Raw genomic sequence first — 12,864 nt, 5'->3', positions numbered from 1 at the left:
CCCGAGAGGCCGCGCCCCTCCCGCCGTGTCCCGCCCTCAGGGCCTCGCCAAGATGGCGGGGCCTGGCGTGTGGTGGGGTGGGGGTGTGTTCCCGCTCCGGGCCCCCCCGCCGCTCTCCCCGCCGCATGAAGGGGTTTTCACCTTCACAGAAGTCCCAGTGGGCTTGGCGAGGGGAAGGGTTAGGGCAGCGAGGCACGGCAGATCTCAGCTCCCACACACACCCCCACCTCAGGGGCACCGAGGCTGAGGTGTTTGCCAGGTTTGAAATCATAGAATCGCGGAATTCCAGACTGGGTTGAGTGGGAAAGGACCTTAAAAATCATCTCGTTCCAGCTCCTGCCGTGGTCAGGGACACCTTCCACTATCCCAGGCTGCTCCAAGCCCTGTCCAACCTGGCTTTGGACACTCCAGGGATCCAGGGGCAGCCCCAGCTTCTCTGGACACCCTGTGCCTCACTACCCTCACAGAGAAGAATTCCTTCATACTATCCCATCTAACCCTGCCTTCTTCCAGTTCAAAGCCATTGCCCCTTGTCCTGTCACTCCAGGCCCTCACTTGGATAATTTTTATCTCAGTGGGATTGTTGTTGGAGGCTCCCATTGCTCTGCTTGGACAAGACTTGTGCTGGGACAGGCCTTGTTCAGCCTCCAAGGCTGACAGATGTCATGAGTGAGGGTTTTAATTCCTTTTCAATAAAAAAAAAACAACTTTGAGATCATCTCAAGAGACAGTTTTATGAATAGCTGAGGTCAGGGCACGCATGTTGCCTGGAGCAGGAGAACTGGTGAACACAATAATTAACACAAAACACTTCTGAGACATGACTGTTATTTTACCATCAGAATGAATCATTCTGTAACCGTGGAAACAATCAACATTCCTTATTTTTGACTTCTTCAGGCCCAGAGTGACCAGATGACACACACTGACCTCCCTCCGTCCAGGCACACCCTAAATCTGGGGGCGAAGCTCCCGGATTGCAGCCAGATGAACCACTGCAATATTTTTAACCTTTTCTTGCAAGAGAAAGGCACAAACTGGGCCTGAGTTTCCCATCCCATCCCTTCTCTTAAGTTTTGAGGGATTCAGAGGACTGGGAATGTCCCACCCATGCTAAAAAATGAATATTATATTGTGCTGCTTTGCCTGGTTGGACAGGGAAGCTGGGAGTGTGGACACATTTCCACTCCGTGAAAAACGACAGACAGAGGTTTAGCTTAACTCCCACCATGATGCCTTTTCCTTGATGGAAAGATTTTACAGATTTGAGGTAGATTTCACATTTTTGTGTAAGTAAGTGTGGAGAGTCAATGCTTTTTAAAACCAGAATCGTGCCATAACAAGGCCATGACCACATGGGGTCAGCCCAGCTTTCCCCGTTGAGGCTCAGAGCGGAGGTCCTGGATCTGCAGTGGGAATGCAGCGACTTTTGGACAATCCTTATCCAGGTGCATCCTCCCAGCTCCCCACAATCCAATCGCTGAGTAGGGACATCCTGACCCAGAAGGTGCATCTGGTCTGTGGGGTTTAACAGCTGAGCAGTGCTGTCCTCTGTGTGTGTAGCTCAGCTTCCAACCTCCAGCGCTCCTGTGCAGCAGTGGAATGTTGAAAAATGAGGGGAAAACTCCTTTGTTTGGGTTAAAAACTCTTGCTCTGAGCTTGTCAGTCCTGCAGACCAGTGCTATTTCCCACCACAGGTGCTGACAAACCTTTCTGCATGTGGATTTTGTAGCAGCGAGAGTCTAAACCAGAGCAGGGGAATGATTTGGATGGGAAAACTTTCCTTGTCATTCCATGCCCTTATAAATAGTCTCTCTCCATGATTTTTATAGACTCCCTGCAGGTACTGGAGGCTGCAATTAGGTCATCCTGAAGTCTTTTCCAGGCTGAACAATCCCAACTCTCCCAGCCTTTCCTCACAGGAGAGCTGCTCCATCCCTCTGATCATCTTGGTGGCCTCCTCTGGACTCGCTCCAACAGGTCAATTACATTGATTACTGTTCCCAGAATGGAAAAATCTGGGTCAGGGATCAGCCACTTTGCTGAGTCCACCCTTGAGATGGGCTTTGCTTCTCTGCTGACCAGTGACAGGGCCTGAGGGAATGGCTGGAGCTGTGTCAGGGGAGGTTTAGGTTGGATTGCAGGACAAGGCTCTTCCCCCAGAGGGTGCTGGGCACTGCCCAGGCTCCCCAGGGAATGGGCACGGCCCCGAGGCTGCCAGAGCTCCAGGAGTGCTTGGACAACGCTGCCAGGGATGCCCAGGGTGGGATTGTTGGGGTGTCTGTGCAGGGACAGGAGTCAGACTCATGATCCCTGTGGGTTCCTTCCAGCTCAGGATATTCTGTAATTCTTTCCGAGGCCAACAACAAGGCCACAGCTCCCTGGTATCTCTGAGGCCAGGATTTGGCTGCTGAAGACCAAGGGGAAAGTTGAAATAACACCTTTCCAGTGGTTTCCTCATTTCCACATCTCCTCTCCGCGGGTTCCGCTGTGGCGTTTTCTGTTGCAGAGGGGGAAAATAAAACTCCAGCAAAGTGATATCCTTCGGCTGCTCCGGATTTGCCCGCAGGGAAATTGCAAATCCATGACCACGGGACAGCCAGAAAGATGGGAACGGAGCCATGCACTTGTTAGATGTAAATGTCGGAGCCTGAACACACCCTGCTTTATGAGGAGGGAAAAAGTGCTCTCCTTTTCCTTCGGCTGCATGACAGAAGGCAGGAAGAATGGAGCAATCCTTGCCACAATAAAAGTGTTTACATTCTGTTTTGGAAACATGCTCAGGGCTTGGAATACCCTGGGACCAGCCCCTTTTAACCTCTCATAGACAGGGCTGTATCCAGCCACAAATAAATCCTGAGGGGTGGAAATGTCTGAAGAGCTGCACAAACCAGCTCCAGGCACCTGGATTTTGCAGAGCACCCAGTGCCTGTTTATCTTTGGAAAGAAAGATACTGCTGTGTCTCCCCAAGTGTTTCCTGCAGACGGATAATGAGAAACTAAATACCTGCTCCAGCTTAATAAAGTCAAGAGGAAACCTGGCAAAGCTCTGCTGCCATCCAGATGGCCTCCTGGGACTGGGAAATGGCATTTCCTTGGGGTTTGGGATAGCATTAGTGCAGTTATGGAAGGAGAAGTGCATCTGGACCGTGTCTGCCTCGCTGGAAATAATTATCCCATCTTTAACCAAGCAGCCAAATGTAATTTAACTGCCCAGAAAGTGTTTGGAGCCACAGGGGTGTTGCAGCCCCAGGCTGCCATCCATGGAGGCTGGAAATGTTCAATGTCTTCAGGTTTTCCCATCTTTCCTGCTCATGTCCCAAAACCATTTTTTTAATGGAGAAAATCCCTGCCTAAGGCTGACAACATCCCACCTTATTAATGCTCCAGTATCCCAGCTCAGTAAAGGCTCGTGTATTTTTGTCTATTTTTTAAAATACACAAAAAAAGCTCCAACAAGAAATTTAATTATGGCTCTCACCCTCCTTTGGATGTGGCTGTTTTATGGGAAGTAAAATGACATCAGCTCATCCCAAAAAACTGGAGCTGGGATCAGATCCAGCACGAATGTGGCTTCAGGGTGAGAAATGGGGGATGAAACCCAAATCTGATCCAGGGGTGTGCACATTGCAGGTGAGTCCAGAGATTTGGGGTCTCTGCAGGTAAAAGGGCATTTTCTCATCTGCCACAGGCAGAGTGCTCGGGATGATGGATCTTCCCGTATGAAATGAGCACGCTGTGGATTCCATAAGCCTGGAATGGATTAGTGAGTTTTCCTGGATGGATTAGTGAGTAAATAGCAGCTTTTACCTTTTTCCCTTCCACCAAGGTGGCACCAAGATGGTGTTTGCCCAGTGACTGTCTCTGCAGACACGCTGTCACCTGATGTCCCCTCAGTGGGACACTTAAGGAGCTTCCCAAAGGTTGTATTTCCATGAGCTCCATTAAATTCAGGAAGCTTCTCCAAAGGAAGTACGGCCCTGATCTCTTGCCCTCCTGTTCCATGGGCATTGGGGGATTTATTTAAGGGATATATTTAAGTGTCCCAAGTGAAGGACTTGAAGAATCCTGTGTGTGAGACCAGCGAGGGGCAGCTGTTCCTGGGGGTGGAAGGGGACAGGTGGGCTTTGGGATCTGAGCCAGCCATGGGAACTGATGGTCTCAGATACACCCAAGGGTTGGAGCATTTAAACTGAACTAGGGAAGGTTTAGATCAGAGATTAGGAAGGAATTCTTCCCTGTGAGGGTGGGGAGGCCCTGGCATAAGTTGCCCCGAGAAGCTGTGGCTGCCTCATCCCTGGAAGTGTTCCAGGCCAGCTTGGACAGGGAGCAACCTGGGATAATGGAAGGTGTCCCTGCCCATGGCAGGGCTAGAATGAGATGGGCTTTAAGGTCCCTTCCAACCCAACCCATTCTGTGATGCCACAGTTCTGTGATCATGCCGCTGGTGTCCCGGTGGCCACCCCTGTGTCCAGGCAGCGATCCCTCCTCGGTGCCAGGATCGGGAATGTGCTCAGCCCTGCTGTGCTCACCCGTGGCCCTTCTCTCCGGGCCGTCCCTTTTCCCTCTAGGTGGAGTTATTACACACCAGATTTCAGCTTCTTCCGTGTCTGGATCTGCTCCTGCAGCCGTGCAGACAATGAGATCCCCGCCACTGCCCGCAGCCCCACTGCCCGGGTGCTTCCCTGGAACTGAGAGATCTGAATTTGATGAAGCCCAGAGTACCTTGGAGAGCTTGCACGTGTTGCATGCGTGGGATGGGAAAGGTGAGCTGTGCTTTGGGGGTGTGTGGGCAAGGGGAGGATGGGGGTCCCTCAGAATGAAAGGAAAATGATTCATCAGGGATGTACTGCAGGCTCTATGGAGCATCTTCCCTTAATTCTGCTTTATGAGCTTTCCCTCCTTTCTCTTACCTTGTGGCACAGTTGGAGGGGAGGAAGAGGAGGCAGGAAATCCCACAGGGTTGTTTTTAAACTCTGCCTGATTAACAGCATCGTTTGGATTGACTTGGTCACAGAGGGCTTGAAGGACAATTTGGGACTTGTAGGTTCCAGGTGCTCTCATTCCCAGCCCCTCTGGACGTCTGGGACAACGTGGGTGCTGGGGGAGCAGCTGGGGCTGGGCTCTGCCCTGTGCCCCACGCTGTGCCAGGGGCACATCCATCCTTGTGGGGGCATCCTGGCTCTTTGACTCCTCCACATTCCCCCACCAATGACATTCCCTGTTCTCACTCCAGTTCTTTTCCAGGATCCAGCCCTTCAGTGCTTTGCAAGATTTACACCCCTCTCGCTCCCTGCCGTCATTTCCCTGTCTGTCTCAGACATGTTCCCACCCTCTTCTCCTGTTTATGGGAAGGGGAGAAGCACTCAGGAGATAAAGCAGCTGCCCACGGCCGTCAGCCGGCTCATCCTGAGTTCCAGGGAGCCCCTGGCTGTGGGGCTGCATCCTTGGAAGTGCCTGACACGTGATTTTCAGCTGGCAGATGATGTGAATCAGATGTGGTCCCTCCAGAGGGCCACCCAGGGTGGGACCCAGCATGGATGGGGGCTGGAGGTGGCCTCGGGGTAGCCCTGTCCCTCTGGAAGGATGGGCAGGCTTCTTCCCACGTTTGCCATTCCCAAGAGCTCTCCTCGCCCTCGCTGCCTCATCAGAGCAAAAGCAAAACTCACAAAACTCTTTCCTCAGGGTCTCCTAGGCAGCTCTTTGCCCTCCTGCCTAAATCTGCTGAGAGCCATCAGGGATACCAGGAACCTGGTTTTTCCCAAGTGTCCCAGGTGAGGTTTGGCCATCCCTGATGCCTGGGTGAGCAGGAATTAGATGGGCTCATTCCATTGGGACCAGCATCCCGTCTCCCACTGGTGGGGTAGAGCTCAAACCTGAGCTCAGTGGGCTCAAGTGCTCTGAAACAAAAGAAGGTGTGGAAAAGAGGGCAAATTTAGATGGAATATTGGGAAGAAATTCTTCCCTGTGAGGGTGGTGAGGCCCTGGCACAGGGTGCCCAGAGAAGCTGTGGCTGCCCCTGGATCCCTGGAAGTGTCCAAGGCCAGGTCAGACAGGTCTTGGAGCAGCCTGGGACAGTGGAAGGTGTCCCTGCCCATGGCAGGGGGTTGGAATGAGATGGGATTTAAGGCCCCTTCCAAGCCAAACCATTCTGGGATTTTATGATGATGATGATGAAGGAATTGCACAAGAGGAACACGAGAGCCACTGTCATCCCATTCCAAGCCCAGTTTGGAGGGCAGTGTGGTGCCTTCCCTTGGACAGCCTGGGATCAGGGAGCTCCATTTCCCCTGGGCACCCCTGCAGTTCCCCTGTGGCCCTCAATGCCTGTTCCTGAGCTGTTCCAGTGCTTCTCTTTGGGACATGTCCCCAGGCAAAGGACTAGTGGGAGTAAATCCGAGCTGGGATCACTGGTGTGAGTCAAATTTCTAACCCAGATCCTCTCCCATTTCTCACCCTCTTCTCCAGGCAGGAAATCAAAGCCCAGCTCGCTCATTAGGGACTGACCAGCTGTTGACCAAAAGCCAAAAATAAAACCCAGAGCAAATGCTTTATTTGCTCAAACTGCTGCATTCTCAGAGGAGGGGGAGTGGGACTTTTCCAAGCAGAGGCTTCCCACCAGCTGGGAATCTGTGGCTTCACCAGGAGCTGACAGCACAAGGGAGCTCTGTTACCAGCTCTTTGTCTTAGCTGTGGATCAAAGGGAAAATTTTCTGAATGATTTCAGTATCTGACAGGTTCCTGCATATTTGAGCCACTGTGAAATATGGGATTGGCCTTTCTGAGTCACTTGGGAATTTGGGAAATATTTTGCTGCTCCTGTGTCAAACCAAAAAAAGAAAAACTCCTGAAGTGCAGCCTCTTCCTTGGATCAGATCAAATGCTGATCATACTGATGTGAGCTCCCTGGCAGCTTTTCTGGGATGAATTTGGCATGTTGGGATTTCAAGTTCTTCTTAAACTGGAGTTTCCCATCCTCTCCCCCCACAGCCCATCAGCAGGGCTGTCCTCAGCTCCCACACGGGGAAGATCCAGGTTTGCATCCTGAGGGATAGCAGACCTTCAGCTTGGGAGAAGTCCCCATTTGCATCCTGGAATTATGCAAAGCAGACGGGAGAGCTTAAGGGAAACCAAAGGAGCAGTTTCTGGGGGGAGACTCAAGGCTGAAATATGTGGAACAGCTGGAGGGATGCAGGGGATTTCAAAGGGAAGGCTGGGATGCCGATGGAAACGGGAGCAGGCACAGGGGCCGCATTGCACTGGTGCTTACGGGAAGAGCTGTAAGCAGGGGGGCACTTTATTTGTTTCAGATCTATAACATCCAGCAGATATTTATGGATCTTTTATCTCTTTAGTGCCTCAGGGCTGCAAATCGAAGCACCTGGGCTCTTGTGAGGCTGAAAGCAAACAAATAAAACCCCCGCTGGTCTCCAGAAAGGTTTGGAGCCCCACGAGCGCTGTCACTGATCTGTCTGAATTTAATTAGGCCCATTAAACCGCTCCTGGTGCCGTCACTCTGGAGGGCTTTGGATCCTCACCATCCCTTCCTGCATCGGAGATGAGGGATAATACACCTGGGAAGTGAGGGTTGTCTGAGCCAGACAGAACCCGGCGCATCCACATCCGCGTGTGGTTCCAGCTCTGCGCTGGGTCCTGGCTCTGGCGACACCAGGTCTGGGTTTCCTGCATCCCTAATCAATTCCAGGAAAATCCCTGGTGGTCCTGAGTGCCCTCAGAGGGTCCCTCCGTGGGGCAGGTCAGGGTGAAAGGTGCTCCTGATCCCAGCCCTGGGATTCTCAACCCAGAGAGGAGCTTGGAGGGGTCAGACAAGGCAGGGCAAGGCTGGATAAAGCTCTCGCATTCCCCCTTGGTGTGAGCACCAGGGATTTGGGAGATGTCTTTGCACACAGCCAGGGAAGTGGTGCTGGCCACCCAGGAGCCCCTTCCCGGCCTGAAGGCTGGAAAGTCTCCAGTGTGCTTCCCGAGACACTGACGTGACTCACCCAGCTTGGGTTTACTACGGATTAATTTAAGGAGCTTTTTTCAGCTCCTGCCCACCACAGGAAAGCCCCTGGGGTGGCCATCCCATGCCAGGAGGGCTTTTGGAAACCCACATGTCCTGGGTCCTGGGTGTAGGTAATAACCCAGCTCCTCTTGGAGTGCTCAGGGATCCGTTTGTGTTAGAGAATCACAGAGTCATGGAATGCTTTGGGTTGCAAAGGACCTTAAAGATCATCTCGTTCCACCCCCTGCCATGGGCAGGAGCGCCCTCCACTATCCCAGGTTGCTCCAGGCCCCATCCACTTAACCTTGAAAATCTCCTAGGGTGGGGAGTGGTTGCTCCCTCCCCCTCCCCACAAACCAGCAGCTTCCCCAAATGTCCCTTTTCCACCAATTCCTGTCCGCAGGATGTCCCCGTACCCAGCTCCCACCCCCTCCCTGCTGCAGGGGACAGCCCTGCTGGGGAGGTATTTCTTTTCTGCTACGTTTTAAAATATCTGTGTGTCTTCAGACCTCTCCCCCATTGCAAACTTCGCCGATCCCTCTCCAAACCCGCTCCGGGACTCGCCCATCTGCACGGTATTAAATTACTTGGGGCTTAAAACGCTGTCGGAATCCCAGCCGACCCCCCCAGGCCATGCCTGGTTCACACAGGCATCCAAATCCCCTGCTGCATTCGGAGAGGTGCATTTTCACCCTGGCAGCCGGTTTGCATCAGTACCTTGCCAAAAAGTGATTTATTTTTTCCTTTTCCCTTCCTCAAGGTCCTGGAGCGGGGTCAGCAAGGGAGGAAACATCATCCCCCGGTCCTGCTGCTGTTGGAGGGTTGGAGTTGTCCCATTTTCAGGCATCTCTGCCACTTATTTTGTTAAACAGGGGTTTGAGCAGCCTTGTCGGCTTTGAATCTCCCTCCCCATCGTGTGCTTATCACTGGAAGTTGGAAAGAATTCCTTTTTCCCCAAGTGCAGCCACCGGTTTGTGGATGCCCGGCGGTCACAGCTCTTCCTCCCCGCTGCTGAATCACCCCCGGGGGCTGGGGACACCCACGGGCTGCCTTCTCCTGGGGTTTGGTTTGGGTTTTAATTTGGATTACTCCTTTGATTACCCGAAAGAAACAACCACAGCCAGATTTCCTGGTGTCAGCAAAATAAATCTCCGTGTCTTCTTCCAGTGTCTTCCCACAGCTGGAGCTGTGGGAACTGGGCTTGGCTGTGCCCTGTCTTGCCAAGACCCTCCTCATCCTCTGCTCTTGGGTTTAATGCCCAAACACCTCAAACCCGCCTGGCCTGTGATTTCCACATAACTGGAAACTCTCTGTGCCCACCACATCCTGGTTTTCCTTTGGCTCAGGATCACAGAGCAAACAGCCACGATCCTCCTTTTCCTTGCTGCTGCCTGTCCTTGAGGTGGATCATCCATCCCGTCCCATGGGCTCCAGCTCTTGCCACCTCCCTCCTTAATCCCTTTCCCAGTGTGTTCCCCTCGTTTCCTCCTCACCCCCGTCCATCCTCAGCGTGTGGCCATTCCCATCTGCACCGTATTTTATCTGGTGTTTCTCCAGATTTTGGGAAAACCACATAATTTTTTACCCCCCTCCGCTCCGACATCTCATTACCACTTGCATCTTTTCATCCAAGGAGAACGGAAATTTTCATCTAGGAAGGATCCTTGAAAACCCAGTTGCCTCCTTTGGATCACCTCGAACCCCCTGTGACCCCTTCCAGCACCGCTTCCCACCCGGCTTCTCCCAGCTCCCACCCTCGGGGGGGGCTGTGTGGGGAAGGGCTGTGGTTCCTCTGCCTTCCCATGGCCCTTCCCCGACCTCCTCTGCTTTTCTGCTCAGCGTTTCCTGCCTCCTCGCCTCCCCCAGCTGCACGTCCAGGCCGAGCCCTGCGGAGGTGGCTGGGGACGGATGGACCGAGGGCTCTTAATCCATCTTCTCCCCCCATCTTTCCTCTCCCCCTCCCCATCCTGCCTAACCTCAGGCCGGGCAATAGGAGGTAAATATTTTTCAGGGAGCCATCCCCATCACACCCCAGCTTTGGAGCTGTTCCAGTGTTGCTGCCGTGCCTCGCCCGCTCCTGCATCCAGCCGAGATCCTGGCGCTGCCTGCCAGGAGCGTGCTCGCCGCCCTCCGTTCGCGTGGCTCGGAGCTGCCCGGACTTGCTGCATCCCAAAGAACGAGCCCGCGGGCGTGGGGCAGGACCGGGAGCATCCCTGGCACGTCCCGAGCGCTGCTCCGCCCCAGCTGCGCTCCCGCGGGAGTGGGAGGAATCGCCCGGCCCCACCGGGCCACCCCTGCTCCGGGATTTTATGGTGCAAGGGTGCAGCCCGTCCTGCGACACGTGGTGTGAGGCTCAGTGCAGAAATGGGGAGATGAATTTGTGCCAGGGGAGGCTTTGATTGGATATCAGGGGAAATTCCTTGATCAGGCACTGGAACAGCTGCCCAGGGAAGCAGTGGAGTCACTGAAGGGATGTAAAAGCTTTGTGGATGTGGAACTTGGGGACACCCCAGTGGTGGGTTTGGCCGAGATCCTGTGATTCCCTGAATCCCCGGGCTGCTTCCCCACTGCCCGGCCAGGGAGTGGGATCTACAGGGGACCTAAAGTGGACTCCAAGAGAGCTGGAGAGGGACTGGGGACAAGGGATGGAGGGACAGGACACAGGGAATGGCTTCCCACTGCCAGAGGGCAGGGATGGATGGGAGATTGAGAACTGGGAATTGTTCCCTGGGAGGGTGGGCAGGCCCTGGCACAGGGTGCCCAGAGAAGCTGTGGCTGGGCCCCGGGCCCCGGGAGAGTCAGGACACAGGGAATGGCTTCCCACTGCCAGAGGGCAGGGATGGATGGGAGATTGAGAACTGGGAATTGTTCCCTGGGAGGGTGGGCAGGCCCTGGCACAGGGTGCCCAGAGAAGCTGTGGCTGCCCCTGGATCCCTGGAAGTGTCCAAGGCCAGGCTGGACAGAGCTTGGAGCAGCCTGGGCTAGGGAAAGGTGTCCCTGCCCATGGCAGGGGGTGGAACAAGGGCTTTAAGGTCCCTTCCAACCCAAACCATTCCAGAATTTTATAACTTTGCCTTTTGGTGGCATTTGTTTCAGCAAACTCGGGATAAGGCAGCAGGAGGGAGCCCAAGGCTGGCACGGGATGGCTCCATCCTACAGGATTTGTTTATGGCCTTTCCACAGCACAGTTAGACCCCAAAAACCAGGAGTGGCAGCTGAACATTAAATAAAAGATTTGACTTTTATTTAAAATAAAGTGTATTTGAACATAGTCTTGATACCACGGACTACGGGAACGCAACACTGGTTATTCCTCGGCATGAGGCGGGCACGGGATCCCTCCTCGTTAGCACTAATGTGGGAATGGCTTAATGAACCTGGTGGTCCTGGCCCCAGGTATCAGCTACTGAGGGTGTTGTGGCACAGCTTAAACTTAGATCAAAATTTACTGGACTGGAAATCGTATTTTTTGTGGGTTTTTTTATTCCTTGGTTTGTCCCCGTACCCCTTCCAGACATCCTACAGTTACTGCTGATCTATGCAATGTCCTAGCTGGCTTGTGAGACTAGTTACAAAAACTGTACAACTTTATAAAATTTGTGGTTTTTTACATTAGTTACACAAAAACCTTTACTTCATAAACCTTTTACTTCATATCGTAATGAAAAAATTTGCATATCAGAGGCAGAACAGTGACTATGCTGGTGAATACTAAAAGTGTCATAATACAATATGGTGTACAAATAAAATTAAAAAAAAAAGACAATATAAATGATTATCAAAAGGCAAGTTAAACAAATAAAACCAAGCTATAACAGACTAACAGAAGATCATCTTCGAGGCCACACAAAACTATCCTCAAAGTCATGTCAGGCACCTTCAGAGTCCTGGTGTAGTGTGAGAGGAGAGATGGCAGCTCTGCTCGGGAGCAGGACGACTTCAAACAGGTCAAATGTACAGAATAAAAACACAAAAAAAGGGAAATAAAACACTCATGCATTAAACATGATAAATAGACTTCATATAGGTTAGCCCTGGATGGCTTTACAAGATGGCTCTTCAAAAATTGGCTTTTTTAAGTCAGTTAAATCTTTATCCTGATCTGCCCATCGGAGTCTGGCTCATCGGCACTGTCACCCTGCCCAGACACGCTCTGGTTATAGCAAATTAACAGAAGTGCTCATTAGTGCACACAGATTAACTGGTCTGGTAATGCAAAACAAAACGAAAAAAAAAAAAACAAAAAAAAAAACCAACCAAAAATCCAATTATTAAAAAAAAAAAGATACATTTCAAGCTTACTTTATTAAGCAGCATGATCTCAAAGGACAGCTTTGGAAAGTTACACATGAATATGGCTGGGGGGGCGGCCGGGGGGGCTCCCCCCCAGCCGCTGGTCAGTTTGTAGAACATCTCCTCGTCCAGGCTCTCGTTCTGGTCCTTGGCCCGCGTGGACAGGAAGATGTAGCCCCCGATGAACTCGTGCACCACCTTGCAATCCACCTCCGTGCAGATGAACGACACCCGCACCTCGTCCGCGAACTCCACCGTCACCTGCACGGGCAGACACAGCTCAGCCCCGGCCCACGGGAACGGCTTCTCTTCCCTTCTCCCTCCTTTTTCTGGGTGTTCACATGATTTCCTACTGCCTAAGCAAAATTCTGTGATGCCAATGGAGGAGCGAGGTCAGGGGAGGCCAAGGGCTGGAGCCCCTCTGCGCTGGAGCCAGGCTGGGAGAGCTGGGGGTGTTCACCTGGAGAGGAGAAGGCTCCAGGGAGAGCTCAGAGCCCCTTGCAGGGCCTGAAGGGGCTCCAGGAGAGCTGGAGAGGGACTGGGGACAAGGGCTGGAGGGACAGGAC

The 12,864-nt window shown here is 52.8% G+C and overlaps 1 protein-coding gene across 4 annotated transcripts in view; it reads right to left on the bottom strand.

The window, feature by feature from the left end:
• Nucleotides 1-11,232: 11,232 nt before the first annotated feature.
• Nucleotides 11,233-12,864, bottom strand: part of FERMT2 (fermitin family member 2) — a 49,660-nt gene continuing 48,028 nt past the window's right edge. For all 4 annotated transcript variants that reach the window (XM_017738874.1, XM_017738875.1, XM_017738876.1 and 1 more), the window contains one exon: nucleotides 11,233-12,559. In XM_017738874.1, the coding sequence (XP_017594363.1) occupies nucleotides 12,203-12,559 (357 nt within the window). In that variant the 3' untranslated portion in view covers nucleotides 11,233-12,202. The remainder of the gene's footprint in view (nucleotides 12,560-12,864) is intronic.

The sequence above is a fragment of the Corvus brachyrhynchos genome, unplaced genomic scaffold (assembly GCF_000691975.1).
Source record: "Corvus brachyrhynchos isolate BGI_N302 unplaced genomic scaffold, ASM69197v1 scaffold245, whole genome shotgun sequence".
Classification (NCBI taxonomy): Eukaryota; Metazoa; Chordata; class Aves; order Passeriformes; family Corvidae; genus Corvus; species Corvus brachyrhynchos.
The sequence above is the reverse complement of the archived record's forward strand: the minus strand, read 5'-3'. Positions and strand labels throughout refer to the sequence as shown.